This window comes from Oryzias latipes, chromosome 2 (assembly GCF_053564925.1).
Source record: "Oryzias latipes strain Hd-rR chromosome 2, Olatipes_Hd-rR_3.1".
NCBI classification, from domain to species: domain Eukaryota; kingdom Metazoa; phylum Chordata; class Actinopteri; order Beloniformes; family Adrianichthyidae; genus Oryzias; species Oryzias latipes.
This window is the reverse complement of record NC_136238.1, coordinates 2,060,720-2,075,981: the sequence shown is the minus strand read 5'-3', so window position 1 is coordinate 2,075,981 and position 15,262 is coordinate 2,060,720. Positions and strand designations below refer to the sequence as shown.

The following is a 15,262-nucleotide window of genomic DNA, read 5'->3' as shown; positions in this document are numbered from 1 at the left end:
CCAATTGTGATTTTCGTATATAGTGAGTCTTATTTTTCCAAATAAATTTAAAGAGAATAGAATTAGACAACTTGATGTTTTTTGGGGATGTATATAATGAGTGGCAGGGATACACAAGTCTAGAAAAACCTTCTGCTTTGGATAATAGAATGCAGCCAAATATTGATAGGCCACGCCCCCACCATTGATTTAATGTATTGTTTTTAGTCTGGGAGTGATATTTACACTTTCTCTATCATTACTGTTTTTAGTTATTATCAGACCAAGATATTTCACTTCACTTTTTTTAGGTTTAGGGTTATTAAGATTAAGGCCAGATGCTCTTGAAAACCAAAGTATTTTATTGATAACAACAGGTACCATATTTTTATTCTTTAAAAATAAAGCTGTGTCATCAGCAAATTGACTAATTTTAAATTCCCTGTCGAAAATGTTAATACCCTCAAAATCTGGAGAATATTTAAGAAAGATGGCTAGTAATTCCGCTGAAATTATGAACAACAGCGGGCTAATTGGACATCCTTGGCGAACGCCTCTATTAACAGGAAAACTGTTTGAGAAACCTCGGTTGATGGAAATGTTGCTACTTATGTCTTTGTAGAACATTTTAATTATGTTACAAAATTTTGATTCAAAGCCAAAGGTTTTCAAGGCATTAAACAAAAAGGCGTGTTCTAATGAGTCGAAGGCCTTAAAAACATCCAAAAAAAGGATAAGACTTTCCTGAGGAATAATTTGATTGTAATCTAATATATCTAAGATTAAGCGAGTGTGGTGGTGAATATGTCTCCCCTTAATAAATGCTGATTGTGATTCGTCTATGATCTGAGATATTCCTGATTTCAGTCTGTTAGCATAGATATGTGCTAGTATTTTATATTCACAACAAAGAAGTGTGATTGGTCTCCAATTATCAATTAATAACACATATTTGCCTGGTTTGGGTAAAAGGGAAAAAATGCGTCTTTACATTGTAGGTGACAACATCTGTTCATCGATGCATTCATTGAATGATGTCAGTCCAAAAGTGTTTGTAGAACTCAGCTGTAATTCCATCAGGTCCAGGGGCCTCATTTCTAAAGGTTGCATACGCACAAAAGAAGGCGTACGCCACTCTCTACGCAATAGTTGAGATTTATAAAAAGCAAACTTGACGGGAAAATGTGCGGTCCTTCACGCTCTGACCCAGGCGTACGCACAAAAACGGGTGAAATGAGAAACGGCGACACTGTCGGCAGATGGAAGAAACACGTGAAAGTGACAGTGTGTGCCAAATCGTGCTGGCATGTGCTGTGCTACACAATGTGGCACAGCTTAAAAACGTGCTTCTACCCCCTGGCGCTGATTGCTGTGTTGGCCCCGACCCTGAACCCCTTCCCCACGCATTTGAGCCATTTGCTGCTGCTGTGCGCCAGCGTTTGGAAGTGATGCGTCGCTTGTAAAGAAAAAGAGGTGTGGAAAATATTATTTATTTAAGAATTCCCTCATCGTGCAGTTTATTTCAGTCAGTCTTGATTTCGCCCAACTCCTTGGCTACCTCTCTGATTGAACTACTGACTTCCCTCTGCATTTCAAGGACTGCATCGGTGAGGACACGTCCACTGCTGGAGGGTTGAGAGCCGCGTGCCGTGGAGACGCTGGGTCCAGACGGCTGCTCAGCTGCAGCATCGTAACCACTGGCCCCGCTGGAACACCCAGCAACTAAAATAAAATTGTTCTATATTAATAATCTGTAATTGTGTAGCCTGCATACATGTGACTTGACTGCATTCATTTGAATTATTTCTCTTACCTGTGTCACCCTGACCCTGGCGCGTCGGCGTCTCCTCCGTCTCAGTCATGTGACTGAGGCGGAGGAGGACGCCGATAAGGGGGACTTAATAGGGATTCCCCAATAATAGCGGCCAGTTTCTCATCAAGAGGGGTCAGCTCCGGTGTTCCCCCACCCCCCACCCCCCGTGGCAGACACACTCTGGCGATGGAGCGCTAAACCTTTTTTTGCCTCGACTTTGATGTCCGACCATTTCTTTTTTACTTCGGCCACGGTCCGAGGTTGTGAGGCTGCAGCATTTACGGCGTCTGCCACCGTTTGCCGCTCACGTGCCTTTTTGGCATTAGTAATGCCCACACTGTGCCCTCCAAACAACACTTTCTCCTCTTTTCCACCTCGCCAACGATAACTTCTACTCCACTTTGAGTGAAGTTACGTTTTTTTTCATTTCCTCTCGGTGTTTGCCATGGTTTCGCAATCAATGAATATTCATTTGTGGGCGTTTCACGGACTATTTATGGGCAACTATGGGCGTGTCATGAAGCCTCAAAAGCTGCGCTGCATTTAGAATCGGTTGTGATTTATTAAGGGAAAGATGCATAGGATGTGCGTGCGCACGGTTTTATAACTCCGAATATTTCTTTGCGTACGCACGTCCTATGTTTCATCCGTACGCCACTTCTGACGCAAATCCTACGCAAAGTTTTAGAAATGAGGCCCCTGATGACCATCGATGACCGCGTAGCCGTCCTTTAAAAAGGCCTTGAGTCCTCTCTTCCTCGCCTCCTCCACTCTCGGCCAAAGACGCTGAAGAGTCTCTCTGTCTTCTTTGCAAAAGTCTTCTTTGAAGCGAACATTTAGATCTTTTTTGACATTCTCCAGACTTGGTCTGGAACAACTCTCATTCCAAACTGGATGATAATCTGTCTTGGTTGGTTATTTTTTCCTTTCTGTCCCAGCCGATGCACTGTGTCCACTGAGTGTCGTAGTTCCTCAACGTTGACCTTTGACATCACTTTGGAAAGGATCTTGAGGGTTTCATCTCGTGTGATTTCCCCTTCTTTCTCAGGAAGGCCAATAAGTCGCAAAGACCATCTTCTTTTATATCTTGCATGTTCCAGACACATTTCACGGAGAGAAGCATTTTCTTTTTGCAGAGACACCATCTGCAGTTTGAGGCGGTTCACATCTTCCACAACGCTTTTAACAGCAGCTGTATTTGCATCAACAGACTCTTTAACTTGTTTAACTGCATCTGTGATCTCTTGTAGTTGAAACTCATATCCTTTCAGATCTTCCCTTTGAGTGTCAAACTTGGTTGTCAGGGTTTGAATGGCGTTAAAGAGGACACTGTTGGATATTTCCTCCTTGCGTTCTTGTGGAGCATTCTTTTGAATCTTTTTAGGGTTTGGGCTTTTTACCGGTGTGTGGTGTCTGTTGACTCTCGTCTTCCTGTTCCTCCATCCATTCAGCTTCTCCATTGCTGCACGTCTGTCCTGAGGCCACTAGATGCTACTCATGGTCTTTGCTAGTGTTAGCCATTTCTGCACGTCAAAGTTTGAAAATTACAACGACAACAGTGGTAAACAAACCTCTTTCAGGCTGAATGGGTTTGAGAGTTCTTTGCTGGTATTTTAGCTTTGGTTGAACGTCTCACATGGAAAGAGTTGTTATTTCAGGTGAAGCGTCGGAGCCCCAAAAAAGTAACCGCTTATTCCGCCATCTTGGTAACACCGACCGTGTTCATCTGCTATATGACACAATCTTGCTTTGGAAGTTTTTGACAAGTACAGCGACCCCTGCTGACCTGGGACTGCCATGACAGAGAAAAACCTGGCCCCCCCCCCATTGCTGAGACCAAAATGATTTATCTTCATTTGTAGAGTGGGTTTCTTGTAAAAAAAACAAAATAAACATGTTTCCCTTTACAAAATAAAAAAAAGCTTTTTCTCTTTGTTAGATCTCTTAGACCTCTGGCATTTAAAGAAAGTAAAGAAATACCTGTTTTAAGGTGCAACATGTAACAAAAAGGCAAACTTAACAGACCTAAATAAGGCTGAAAGTATTACTGAACAAAAACTTTTAAGCAACAAAACCTTGAATTTACAATAACCATCTTAACTAAATAAATTACTAAAGTCATGGTGTGACTCTCTGACCATTAATGAAAGCATAAGGACCACCAAACATTGTCTTACAACCATTCCTTCTCGCCTGCTCAACTTTGGGCCACACAGCTTTCCTTGCCTCTCTGTCTTCTTTGATGAGGTCTCCTGCAAAGCGGATGTTGAGGTCTCGACAGACTGGATGGTGTTTAGTCATTCGCCACAGCTCGTCTCTGTATCTCCTTCCTGTGAACTGAATGATGATTTGACGAGGGCGGTTGACATCAGTTGGGCCCAGCCGGTGTACCGTGTCCAGAATGTGGTCCACTTTCTCTGTCCAGGGTGGTGCGATCTTTGTGATGAGATCTGCCACAATTCCTCGAGTGTCTTCCCCTTTCTCTTCTTTAACACCATTTAGTCTCAAGTTCCATCTTCTCTTGTATCTTTCCGATTCCAACGTTTTCTTTTCCATCTCTGATGTTCTCTGCTCCAACTCCACATTTTTCTCTTTCAGACGTTTCACTTCTTCTTCCAACTTTTTATTTCTGTCTTTACATTCTTTGATTTCAGCAGAGTTAAACTCCACGGCTTTGGCGATAGCGGATATAGTCAGAGTGTTTTGCTGCAGCTCCGACTTAAAGTCCATCATCATGCCTTTGAGGCTTTCAATTGCAGCCAAGATTGCGGCGTTTGAGGCTTCTCCTGGTCTGAGAGAGCAGCTTTCATCTGGTCTTAGCCTTTTTGTGGCACAGCTGGCTTCAAAGGTGATGCCACGCTGTTTTTTGTCCCCTTTGCATTTGTTTCCATGTCCTCAGGTGTGCAGTAGTCATGTGGAAAAAGCATTTTAGCTCTGGCATTAGCTGTAGCTTTAGCATTGGGTTTAGCCATGCTCGTATAGTCATAAGGCCATCTCCAGCTGGTTCATAAAGTTTCTTTATTTTATCTTGACATCCAGCGGAGAGTCGGTTTTATGAATAGTCCGTCTTAAAGTAACATTTTCAAGGTTATGTTGCGCAGGACGCTTACCGGACGTTTGCTTTCATCGCCGTCTTGCCGGGCAAACATTTGAAATTCTGTCCAAAGAAATCCATTTAAAATAATAAATACAGTCTATCAATGCAATGAACTATGACTGTTCTGTCTGTGACATAAATATAGAAACACTTGATCATCTGTTCTTTGTGTTTATATATGTTTACAGTTTTTGGGAGGATTTTATTTCTTGGTGATCCTCAAAGTTTGTATTCAATCACAAAAACACATCATATTATTTGGAGAGTTTCTGGTTATAATGTATGTGATGTGACATTCAATACTTTATTAATATCTGGGACATTTTTCATTCATAAGAGCAGATTTTAAAAATCAAACCATTATTCAATACATTTGAGATCAGTTTAGATTTTAAATCTCTGAAATGAATAAAAACATAAAATGCAATAAAACTGTGTATTTTCATTGAAGATTACATGTTGTATGAAAATCCCTAGTATTGTAACTACAATCTTAATGTTATATTTTTATTTTTTATTATTGTATTTTATACTTTTTTATTTATTTGTGCTGTAGCTATGTGTCTATGTTTGTTTGAAGTTCAATAAAAATAAAAATAAAGTTCTGTATCCGGCTGTTCTTTCATAATAAAAGCATCAGCGAAAGTTGACAACTTTAATTCAAATGAATTAGCTTTTGTTAAATAAGTTTCTACCAGATTAGCTTAAACTTTATTTGTTGGATAAAAAAGTTAATAATTGCATAAATAAAGGTTTGTGACTAAATAACACTGTAAATAAAGAGGATTATAGTGATGTAATGCAGAAGATATTGATGTACACAGGTTAAATAATGCAATAGTTCAGCAAACCAAGAACATAAATAAATGTAACAACATATAGAGAAGGAGTTATGTACAGTTAACACAAGGATGTGGCAACATTACAGTCAGTGAAGAATAATTCACACATGGAAACTCTAGGATTAGTTAAAGAAAACATGACAGTAATAATATGCCATCATAATTGTAATGTATTATTCTGTAACCGTGTTGTTTGGAGTCACAGAGTTGCTGGAGCCTATCCCACACACTGCTGGTTGAAGGCGGCTCAGCTGTCCATCACAGAACCAAAACCTCACAGTCACATCCCAAAAACCAATCAGCCTGTGAAGCTGAAGAAGCCCACACCTGTAGGAGACCATGCAAACATGCGGATGGATCAGTGTGGCGCCCCCTAGAGGGAGCAGCTGGAAGACAGTGGAGCTTCAGCGCTCAGTAGAACCAGTGGAGTCTAGAACCAAAGCAGAACCTGAGATCAAATTACTGCTTTTTAGAAAAAGCTGTAATTTTTTAATGCGTCATTTTTTTGACATTCTCTGGGTTAATGTAGAGAGACTGGCATTGATGTATTAATTTTGAAATTCCTTCTGATTTGGAAACAAGTTTCCTCCAAAAATGGTTAAATCTCTGATTAACCATTGATTTAATGAATTCTCCAGTTGGTCATTTTTTCCATCTTGTTTTTTCTTTCTCTTTCTTTTTCGTCTTTAATTAATTAAATTCCTAAATATTTCACTTCATGTTTACTGGGATTGAAAACATTTCTTTTTTCAGACAATCTAGGAAAAAACTGAAGAACGCAGATTTTTATCTTCCCCTTTGTGCTTTTACTTTGAAAACTTCCTGTTTGATCCCAGCTTGTGACGTCACATCGACGCAGCCTTCGGAGTCCGCCTGCGTGGCTCATTGAACCGATGCGGTAACGGCTTTCATCTGCAGCGGCGGGAATGTCGCGGCTCCTCGCGGGGTTCCTCGCGCCGCTGCTGTTCTGTCTGGGGACTTCCGGGAAAACCGTGGCGGGAACTTTCCGGAGCGAAGCGGCGTGGCGGGAAAACGGCCAGTTCATCACGGCGTTCGTGTTCCGGGGTGAGTGATGCTGCTTGTAGCGGAGCCCCGGAGCATGCGCAGATCGGCTCTTCCGCTGCTCAGAGGGTTTTAACCCAAAATGTAAACATTAGAAATGATTCTATTGATAAATACAAATAAAACATTTGATGAGAAACTAAAACGATGTCCGCCTGGTGACCACATGGGGGACTCCGCCTCCAAAACAGGGACACCTTTGCTGGACGGTTCTAGGCATTGTGGGTATTGTAGTCATAATCTGAAGGGGGCCTGTTCCAGTAGTAGACCTTCGAGCTGGACGAGGGTTCTGATCGAGGGTCCTGCAGGTCCTGCAGGCCTGGTTCTGGTCTAGACTTTATACCTTCTCGGACCTTCTGGTCTCCTAGGAGACGGCGGTCTGTTGGTGTGCCGGCTGGATGACCCCGCCCTGGCGGCACAGAGGCAGGCCCGGCTGCTCCTGTTCCAGGACCCGGGTTTGGACCTGCACAGCCTGAGCTGCACCGACAAGCTCAGAAAAGCCCAGATGACAGGTGAGTCTGAGTGCCGGTCCGGACCGCCGGGTCCAAACGACTTCATCTTAGTTTCTGTCCACAGTCTCTCTCAGCCGAGCGGAACACAACCAGAGCATCCCCCGTCAGGCCCCGCCCACATCCTGGACGCTCCTGTATGCTGACAGACACACCTGTCAGGTGGGCTGGACAACACCTGAACCGAGTCCTGCTGCTCCGGACCTGAGCCAGCTTTGTGTCTCTGATGTCCCACCAGGAGGACCCTGATGGTTCTGGGGACCCTGACCTCACCTTCACCGTCCTGCTCCTGAACCCGGACTCTGCAGGGAACCCTCTGGACCACTTCAGCGCCGAGGAGTCGGGTCAGAACCTCTCTCTGCTTTAGTCCCAGCAGCAGGAGGCGCTCCTTCACCTGGCCGTGTCTCCTCCCCCTCCCCGTGTCTCCTCCCCCTCCCCGTGTCTCCTCCCCTTCCCCATGTCTCCGCCCCCTCTCCGTGTCTCCTACCCCTCCCCGTGTCTCCTACCCCTCCCCGTGTCTCCTACCCCTCCCCGTGTCTCCGCCCCCTCCCCGTGTCTCCTCCCCTGTCCGTGTCTCCTCCCCCTCCCCGTGTCTCCGCCCCCTCCCCGTGTCTCATCCCCCTCTCCGTGTCTCCGCCCCCTCTCCGTGTCTCCGCCCCCTCCCCATGTCTCCGCCCCCTCACCGTGTCTCCTCGCCCTCCCCGTGTCTCCTCCCCCTCCCCGTGTCTCCGCCCTCTCTCCGTGTCTCCGCCCCCTCCCCATGTCTCCGCCCCCTCACCGTGTCTCCTCGCCCTCCCCGTGTCTCCTCCCCCTCCCCGTGTCTCCTCCCCCTCCCCGTGTCTCCTCCTTCTCCCCGTGTCTCCTCCCCCTCCCCGTGTCTCCTCCCTCTCCCCGTGTCTCCTCCCCCTCCCCGTGTCTCCTCCCCCTCCCCGTGTCTCCGCCCCCTCCCCGTGTCTCCGCCCCCTCTCCGTGTCTCCGCCCCCTCCCCATGTCTCCGCCCCCTCACCGTGTCTCCTCGCCCTCCCCGTGTCTCCTCCCTCTCCCCGTGTCTCCTCCCCCTCCCCGTGTCTCCTCCCTCTCCCCGTGTCTCCTCCCCCTCCCCGTGTCTCCTCCCCGTGTCTCCGCCCCCTCCCCGTGTCTCATCCCTCTCCCCGTGTCTCCTCCCTCTCCCCGTGTCTCCTCCCCCTCCCCGTGTCTCCTCCCTCTCCCCGTGTCTCTTCCCTCTCCCCGTGTCTCCGCCCCCTCAGGTCTTCACTCCTTCTTCTCCTTCCTGCTGCTGGCCTACTTCCTGTCCTGCTGCATCTACACAGGGCCCCTGCAGCGGGCTCTGAGGAAGAGGGGCCCCATGCACACCGCCCTCAAGCTGCTGACCGCCGCACTGGCCCTACAGGGAGGCTCCGCCCTCTGGAAGTACATCCACCTGTGCAGGTAAGAAGCTGAGCCCCTTAGAGGGGGAGGAGTCAAAGCTTCCATTGGATTCCACCATGAAACCTGAGAACGTTCCTCCAGGATCTGAGGTTTCATGTTAGAACCGTTGCAGAACCTCACAGTAAGTCTGGTTCCTCTGGTTCTGTTCAGGTTCTCTACAGACGGGTCGGGTTTCCCTCTGATGGGCCACCTGGCTGACTGTAGGTGAAGGTCCAGAACTATGATGTCACATTCATGAACGGATTTACCTGTGAGGGTCAACAGGTGACTCAGGTGTGTAGCGTCTCCTCTGCAGTCTGGGACATGCTGTCTCAGGGGGCCGTCCTCTTCCTCCTGCTCAGTCTTTGTGGGGGCTGGACTCTGACCCGGGTCAGGAAGGCCCAGTCCAGACCGCTGCAGTGGGAGTGGTCTCCAGCTTCTGCGGCTTTCTCTGTGGGTGGAGTCATTGCCCAGGTGAGCAGGAGTTCTGACCTTTGACCCGACCTGGGAGCTGCAGGACGTTGAGACGAGGTTCCTCTCTGTTCTGAAGGGAGTTCTGCTGCTGTGGGAGCAGCTCTCGGAGGCGGAGCCGGAGCACCACGGTAGCCACGCCCAGCAGAGCTGGGCGTCTGTCCTGCTGGTGGTGCTGAGGGTGGGGCTGGCCGTCCTGCTGGCGTCCGTCCTGTTCTGGATCATCTCCACAGAGAGGAGCGCGCTGAAGAGGGACTTCTACCTGAGCTTCTCCAGGGTAACCCCCCCCCACACTCCCCTGAGGGCGGAGCTAACCCCGCCTGCATGTGTGGCGAGCAGCTTCTGACCGCATCCCCTCTGACACATGGCCCCTCCCTCACAGAAAACTGACCTGCAGCAGCGTTCAACATCAGAGTGTGGGAACATTGGATGATGTCATCACTTCCCTCTAAGCTCCGCCCCTCACACACCTGTCTGTGTTGCATGTGTCGTCATGGAAACCACCACAGGCCTGCTTCCTGTGGTTCCTCTGCCAGCCCGTCCTGGTCTTCCTGTCGGGGGTCTTCAACCGCCACCAGAGGCAGAAGGTCAGACCCCCCCAGCAGCTGTGGCTCCTCCTCCCCCTCTGATTGTGAGCTTTCAGCCCCTCCCTTCACCTGTCTGTGCAGGTGGTGACTGTGGGCGTGGTCCTCTGTCGCTCCATCTCCATGGTGATCCTCTACCAGCTCTTCCTGTCCCGCTCTCTGTACTGGGAGGTGTCCTCGCTGTCCTCCGTGTCTCTGCCCCTCACCATGTCCACAGCCAGCAGCAGGGGGCGCCAGTGACGGGGGTGGAGTCACCAGACCATGGACACGCCCCCATCCATGTGAGAGGACGTCTGCAGGTCAGACGGATCTGCAGACCGTGTGGGGGGGTCATTTCTCCACGCATGTCTCTGAACACGCAGACAGGAAATGTCTCATTTCAGGAACCCTTCAAAATAAAAGAAGTGGAAAAATGAGGTCATGTTCAGACTCTTATTGTGAAAGCGTCTTTTCCTCTTTGATCTTCAGATCTTTATGGTTGAAGCTGCAGACTGACGTGTCTGAGCCTCACCTGGAGGTCAGACGACCTTCACCTGGAGGTCAGACGACCTTCACCTGAACGACGACCTTAAGGTTCTTGAAAGATCCTTTACTCCATCCTGGGGAGGATCTTCTGAGGAGCATCACAGCAGACGTGTCTTCAGACCGGTTCTTGGGTTCAGACTGCTTCGGTGTCAGAACCTCATCAGGCTGAAGGAACATTTGGACCAGAACATGTCAGACCTTCTGCCTCTGCTGAGTCTGCAGAACAGGCTCCGCCCACTTCAGAGGAGTGCTGGGTCCCAACTGAACCCTGACTTCCATCAGAACCTGCCTGACCCTCCATCAGAACCAGTCAGAACAGTTCCATCAGAACAGAACGTATTCTGTTGATTCTCAGGATCAGAACTCTGCAGGAAACCCTCTGGACCATGAGTGCAGCGTCCGACCCTCCCTGAAGAGAGTTTGAGTGCACTGATGTCCAGGTGATGATGACAGGCTGACCTGAGGGAACCTGTGGAACAGTCCGGTTCAGTCTCCAACCCGGTTCTGGTTCTGGTTCTGTTGCCTCCTGTAAACTGATGAAGGGATTTGAAGGTTCCAGACTGAAAAGTCGTGTTTCTGATGTTCCTCACTGAAGCAGAACCTTCTGTCAATCAGCAGCTGTAATGTTCTGCATGAAACATTCTGGAAGAAATCCCATCAGAAAACAGAAAAACCTTCAGGAACCGTCTCTACTCACCGTAACTTTGATTAACCTTTGAACTCTCAGAAACATTTATGTTTTCTAACATCCCTGGAAGATTTCTGTCTTTAAAAATGAATTGGAAGCAGATCTGACTCTGGATCAGAAATTCTGAACCAAAAATATCTGCTAATCGTCTGCAAAGAATCTATTCCACTGATCAATACGCTGAGATAGAAGACGATGATTGAGACCAACTGTCTGAGGAGTCAGTGACCTGCTGGAATGATGACATCACTGTTAGAAAAGGTTTGGATAGAATGACGTTTAGAAATCACTCATTTGAATAGATCATATTTAAATAGATCATATTTAGCCAACAAAAAATAACATAAAATCTATCATAAAATTGGCTTTAATCTAATTATAATATTTGGTAAGTTTCATTTTCATAAAGAATTAGAATTATATTTACGTCCCATTTCTAATAGTTTAAACAAAACAGACCTACGTATTTATGAAACTGTCTCTGAACATTTTCTACGTATAGAAATGTGTTATATGTCTTTTGAGACAGAAATGCCCCCCCCCCCCCCGATATTGTCACTATGACTGTTGTTCTTGTCGTGATCTGGTTCTAAATGTTTTGAACAATAAAGTATTAAAAAACTCACTTAAAGTGTGGAGTTCAAATGTTTCTGTTCATGAAATCATATCTAGATGTTTCTGTTTATCTACTTTTATTTATTCCTGCTTTTCTTTATCTGCTTAAATTGTTGAAATCTCCCAGCAACGCCATGAACGCATCTTCCTTCTATAGTTTAATGATGCATTCAGGGTCAAGTGTAATAATTAAATAAACTTTCTTTCTTTGTGATCTTTTCCTAAAGTTTGAATTCTAACTGAATTTTCCTAAATTATTGAAGCTTTGACAGATTTTCTCAAAACTTTCGTTTCTTTTCTAAACAGAACCCAGGTTTCCCGCAGACCGTGAACGCAGCACACGTGACGTTCTGTCATGCTGTTGGTCGGTCAGGTTAGGCCCCGCCTCCACGTGAGCGTTGTTGTGTTCACGGACGGAGAACAGGACAGCAGGAAAATGATCAACTGGAAGGTAAACGGCGGTTCTGTTCGGGTCAGAACCGAACCTCTAGTGTTCTGGTTCTTCTGTTTCATACCGAACTTTAGCTGCTCGCTGTCGGCTGACACGGTGACGTCACGCAGGAACAGTTAGTTGGTCTTTAAACGGACTAAGTTCTGACTCAGACCCAAACAAACCTGAAGGCTGGTTCTGGTTCTAGTAGAACCTCATAAGCAGCAGATTTAAACAGCTTTACGTTGGAGCCTAAATACCCCCCCACACACACTCCCCCCTCCCCCAGCAGACAGCTGGCACACATGGTGGGGGGGTGAGGGGGTCCTGACCTTCCAGATCTTTCCTTGCGGGTTCTCCGGTTCTGTGTGCAGGTTCTGGACAACGTCCCGCTCCTGCTCTACATCCTGGCCCTGAAGACCTTCCTGCTGTGTCTGGGGTTCGCCGGGGTGAAGATCTACCAGAGCAGGAGGGCGGAGGAGGCGCTGAGGAGGCAGCGGGCGGAGGAGCGCCGGCTGCAGGAGGCGCCGGGCCGCCTGAAGGAGGACTGAGGCTCCCGCAGGAGTCAGGGAGGAGGAGCAGAACCTCCTGACAGAACGTCTGGGTTCCCACAGCCAGGAGAACGTCCTGCTGGACGGAGAACACACTCAGCCCCACCGCTGGGTTCTGACGGAGAACGTTCCTGACGGATCAGGACGGGCCGTTGTAGAGGTGGAACATCTGTGTCAATAAATGGTTCTGGACCGGTTCTCTGTGTCATGATTGATCTCCAAGCACCAACACGGAACACGGATCCTGTCCCGGTGCAGCTCCAGTTCTGTGAGAACCTCAGTTCATCTGCAGAACCTTTCAGAGGTTAGAACCTGGAACACCTGAGCAAACATCTGCAGAACACCAGAACATCTGCAGAACCTTCTGAACAGGTGAACCTGCAGCAGTTCTGCAGAACTCCAGGTCTGGACCAGGATCCAACAGCAGCTTCAGGTTCCTGGACAGATGTGGTTCTAGCCTCCGCTCACATGGGGGCGCTGTGGTTCTGAAGGACTCTGCTCTGGATGGAGGTTGGAAGAGTTTCCTGCTTGGCTCAAAGGTACAGAGGAACGTTCTTTGTTCTGGTTTCATGTTTGAGGAAACGTTCCTGCTGGAAGGAACACGTTAGCATGTTAGCATGTTAGCATGTTAGCATGTTAGCCGTTTGAAAAAACTTTATCACCACGTGCACACTCCTACAGGCCTCACCACGTGCACACTCCTACAGGCCTTACCACGTGCACACTCCTGTAGGCCTCACCACGTGCACACTCCTACAGGCCTCACCACGTGCACACTCCTGTAGGCCTCACCACGTGCACACTCCTGTAGGCCTCACCACATGCACACTCCTTTAGGCCTCACCACATGCACACTCCTACAGGCCTCACCACGTGCACACTCCTACAGGCCTCACCACGTGCACAATACTGTAGGCCTCACCACGTGCACACTCCTACAGGCCTCACCACGTGCACACTCCTACAGGCCTTACCACGTGCACACTCCTACAGGCCTCACCACGTGCACACTCCTACAGGCCTCACCACGTGCACACTCCTACAGGCCTTACCACGTGCACACTCCTACAGGCCTCACCACGTGCACACTCCTACAGGCCTCACCACGTGCACACTCCTTTAGGCCTCACCACATGCACACTCCTACAGGCCTCACCACGTGCACACTCCTACAGGCCTCACCACGTGCACACTCCTACAGGCCTCACCACGGGCACACTCCTACAGGCCTTACCACGTGCACACTCCTTTAGGCCTCACCACGTGCACACTCCTGTAGGCCTCACCACGTGCACACTTCTACAGGCCTCACCACGTGCACACTCCTACAGGCCTCACCACATGCACACTCCTACAGGCCTCACCACGTGCACACTCCTACAGGCCTCACCACGGGCACACTCCTACAGGCCTTACCACGTGCACACTCCTTTAGGCCTCACCACGTGCACACTCCTGTAGGCCTCACCACGTGCACACTTCTACAGGCCTCACCACGTGCACACTCCTACAGGCCTCACCACATGCACACTCCTACAGGCCTCACCACGTGCACACTCCTACAGGCCTCACCACGTGCACACTCCTACAGGCCTCACCACATGCACACTCCTACAGGCCTCACCACGTGCACACTCCTACAGGCCTCACCACGTGCACACTCCTACAGGCCTCACCACATGCACACTCCTACAGGCCTCACCACGTGCACACTCCTACAGGCCTCACCACGTGCACACTCCTGTAGGCCTCACCACGTGCACACTCCTACAGGCCTCACCACGTGCACACTCCTACAGGCCTCACCACGTGCACACTTCTACAGGCCTCACCACGTGCACACTCCTACAGGCCTCACCACATGCACACTCCTACAGGCCTCACCACGTGCACACTCCTACAGGCCTCACCACGTGCACACTCCTACAGGCCTCACCACGTGCACACTCCTACAGGCCTCACCACGTGCACACTTCTACAGGCCTCACCACGTGCACACTCCTACAGGCCTCACCACATGCACACTCCTACAGGCCTTACCACGTGCACACTCCTACAGGCCTCACCACGTGCACACTCCTACAGGCCTCACCACGTGCACACTCCTTTAGGCCTCACCACATGCACACTCCTACAGGCCTCACCACGTGCACACTCCTACAGGCCTCACCACGTGCACACTCCTACAGGCCTCACCACGGGCACACTCCTACAGGCCTTACCACGTGCACACTCCTTTAGGCCTCACCACGTGCACACTCCTGTAGGCCTCACCACGTGCACACTTCTACAGGCCTCACCACGTGCACACTCCTACAGGCCTCACCACATGCACACTCCTACAGGCCTCACCACGTGCACACTCCTACAGGCCTCACCACGTGCACACTCCTACAGGCCTCACCACATGCACACTCCTACAGGCCTCACCACGTGCACACTCCTACAGGCCTCACCACGTGCACACTCCTACAGGCCTCACCACGTGCACACTCCTACAGGCCTCACCACGTGCACACTCCTACAGGCCTCACCACGTGCACACTCCTGTAGGCCTCACCACGTGCACACTCCTACAGGCCTCACCACGTGCACACTCCTACAGGCCTCACCACGTGCACACTTCTACAGGCCTCACCACGTGCACACTCCTACAGGCCTCACCACATGCACACTCCTACAGGCCTCA

At 49.3% G+C, this 15,262-nt stretch overlaps 2 protein-coding genes across 6 annotated transcripts; both read left to right on the top strand.

Annotated features, from left to right (window-relative positions):
• The first annotated feature begins 6,553 nt into the window (after positions 1–6,553).
• gpr180 (G protein-coupled receptor 180) lies at positions 6,554–10,180 on the top strand. Of its 5 annotated transcripts, none has more exons than XM_020700245.3 (10): positions 6,554–6,796; positions 7,162–7,305; positions 7,370–7,464; positions 7,541–7,646; positions 8,550–8,730; positions 8,881–8,934; positions 9,012–9,183; positions 9,260–9,457; positions 9,690–9,767; positions 9,849–10,180. In XM_020700245.3, exons 1-10 carry the CDS (start codon positions 6,658–6,660, stop codon positions 10,002–10,004), a joined length of 1,323 nt encoding a protein of 440 aa, XP_020555904.1. In that variant the 5' UTR covers positions 6,554–6,657; the 3' UTR covers positions 10,005–10,180. The 5 variants fall into 5 exon arrangements, 4 of the variants coding, with proteins under 4 accessions (XP_020555904.1, XP_004084862.1, XP_078786410.1 ...); XM_004084814.5 differs by having other exon boundaries at positions 6,555–6,796; positions 8,881–8,930; positions 9,026–9,183; XR_002288883.3 differs by lacking the exons at positions 6,554–6,796; positions 7,162–7,305; positions 7,370–7,464; positions 7,541–7,646 and having other exon boundaries at positions 7,654–8,730; positions 9,563–9,767.
• A 1,713-nt stretch (positions 10,181–11,893) lies between these two features.
• On the top strand, positions 11,894–12,770 carry smim11 (small integral membrane protein 11). The gene is made up of 2 exons (XM_011493151.3): positions 11,894–12,043; positions 12,397–12,770. Exons 1-2 carry the CDS (start codon positions 11,948–11,950, stop codon positions 12,571–12,573), a joined length of 273 nt encoding a protein of 90 aa, XP_011491453.1. The 5' UTR covers positions 11,894–11,947; the 3' UTR covers positions 12,574–12,770.
• The last annotated feature ends 2,492 nt before the right edge of the window (positions 12,771–15,262 follow it).

Coding starts and splice junctions, on each gene's coding strand:
- smim11 (XM_011493151.3), top strand. CDS start 11,948: ATGCTGTTGGTCGGTCAGGTTAGGCCCCGCCTCCACGTGAGCGTTGTT. Junction 12,044..12,396: donor GGAAAATGATCAACTGGAAG/GTAAACGGCGGT, acceptor TTCTGTGTGCAG/GTTCTGGACAACGTCCCGCT.
- gpr180 (XM_078930284.1), top strand. CDS start 7,760: ATGTCTCCGCCCCCTCTCCGTGTCTCCTACCCCTCCCCGTGTCTCCTA. Junction 9,184..9,259: donor TGGGTGGAGTCATTGCCCAG/GTGAGCAGGAGT, acceptor TCTGTTCTGAAG/GGAGTTCTGCTGCTGTGGGA. Junction 9,768..9,848: donor ACCGCCACCAGAGGCAGAAG/GTCAGACCCCCC, acceptor CTGTCTGTGCAG/GTGGTGACTGTGGGCGTGGT.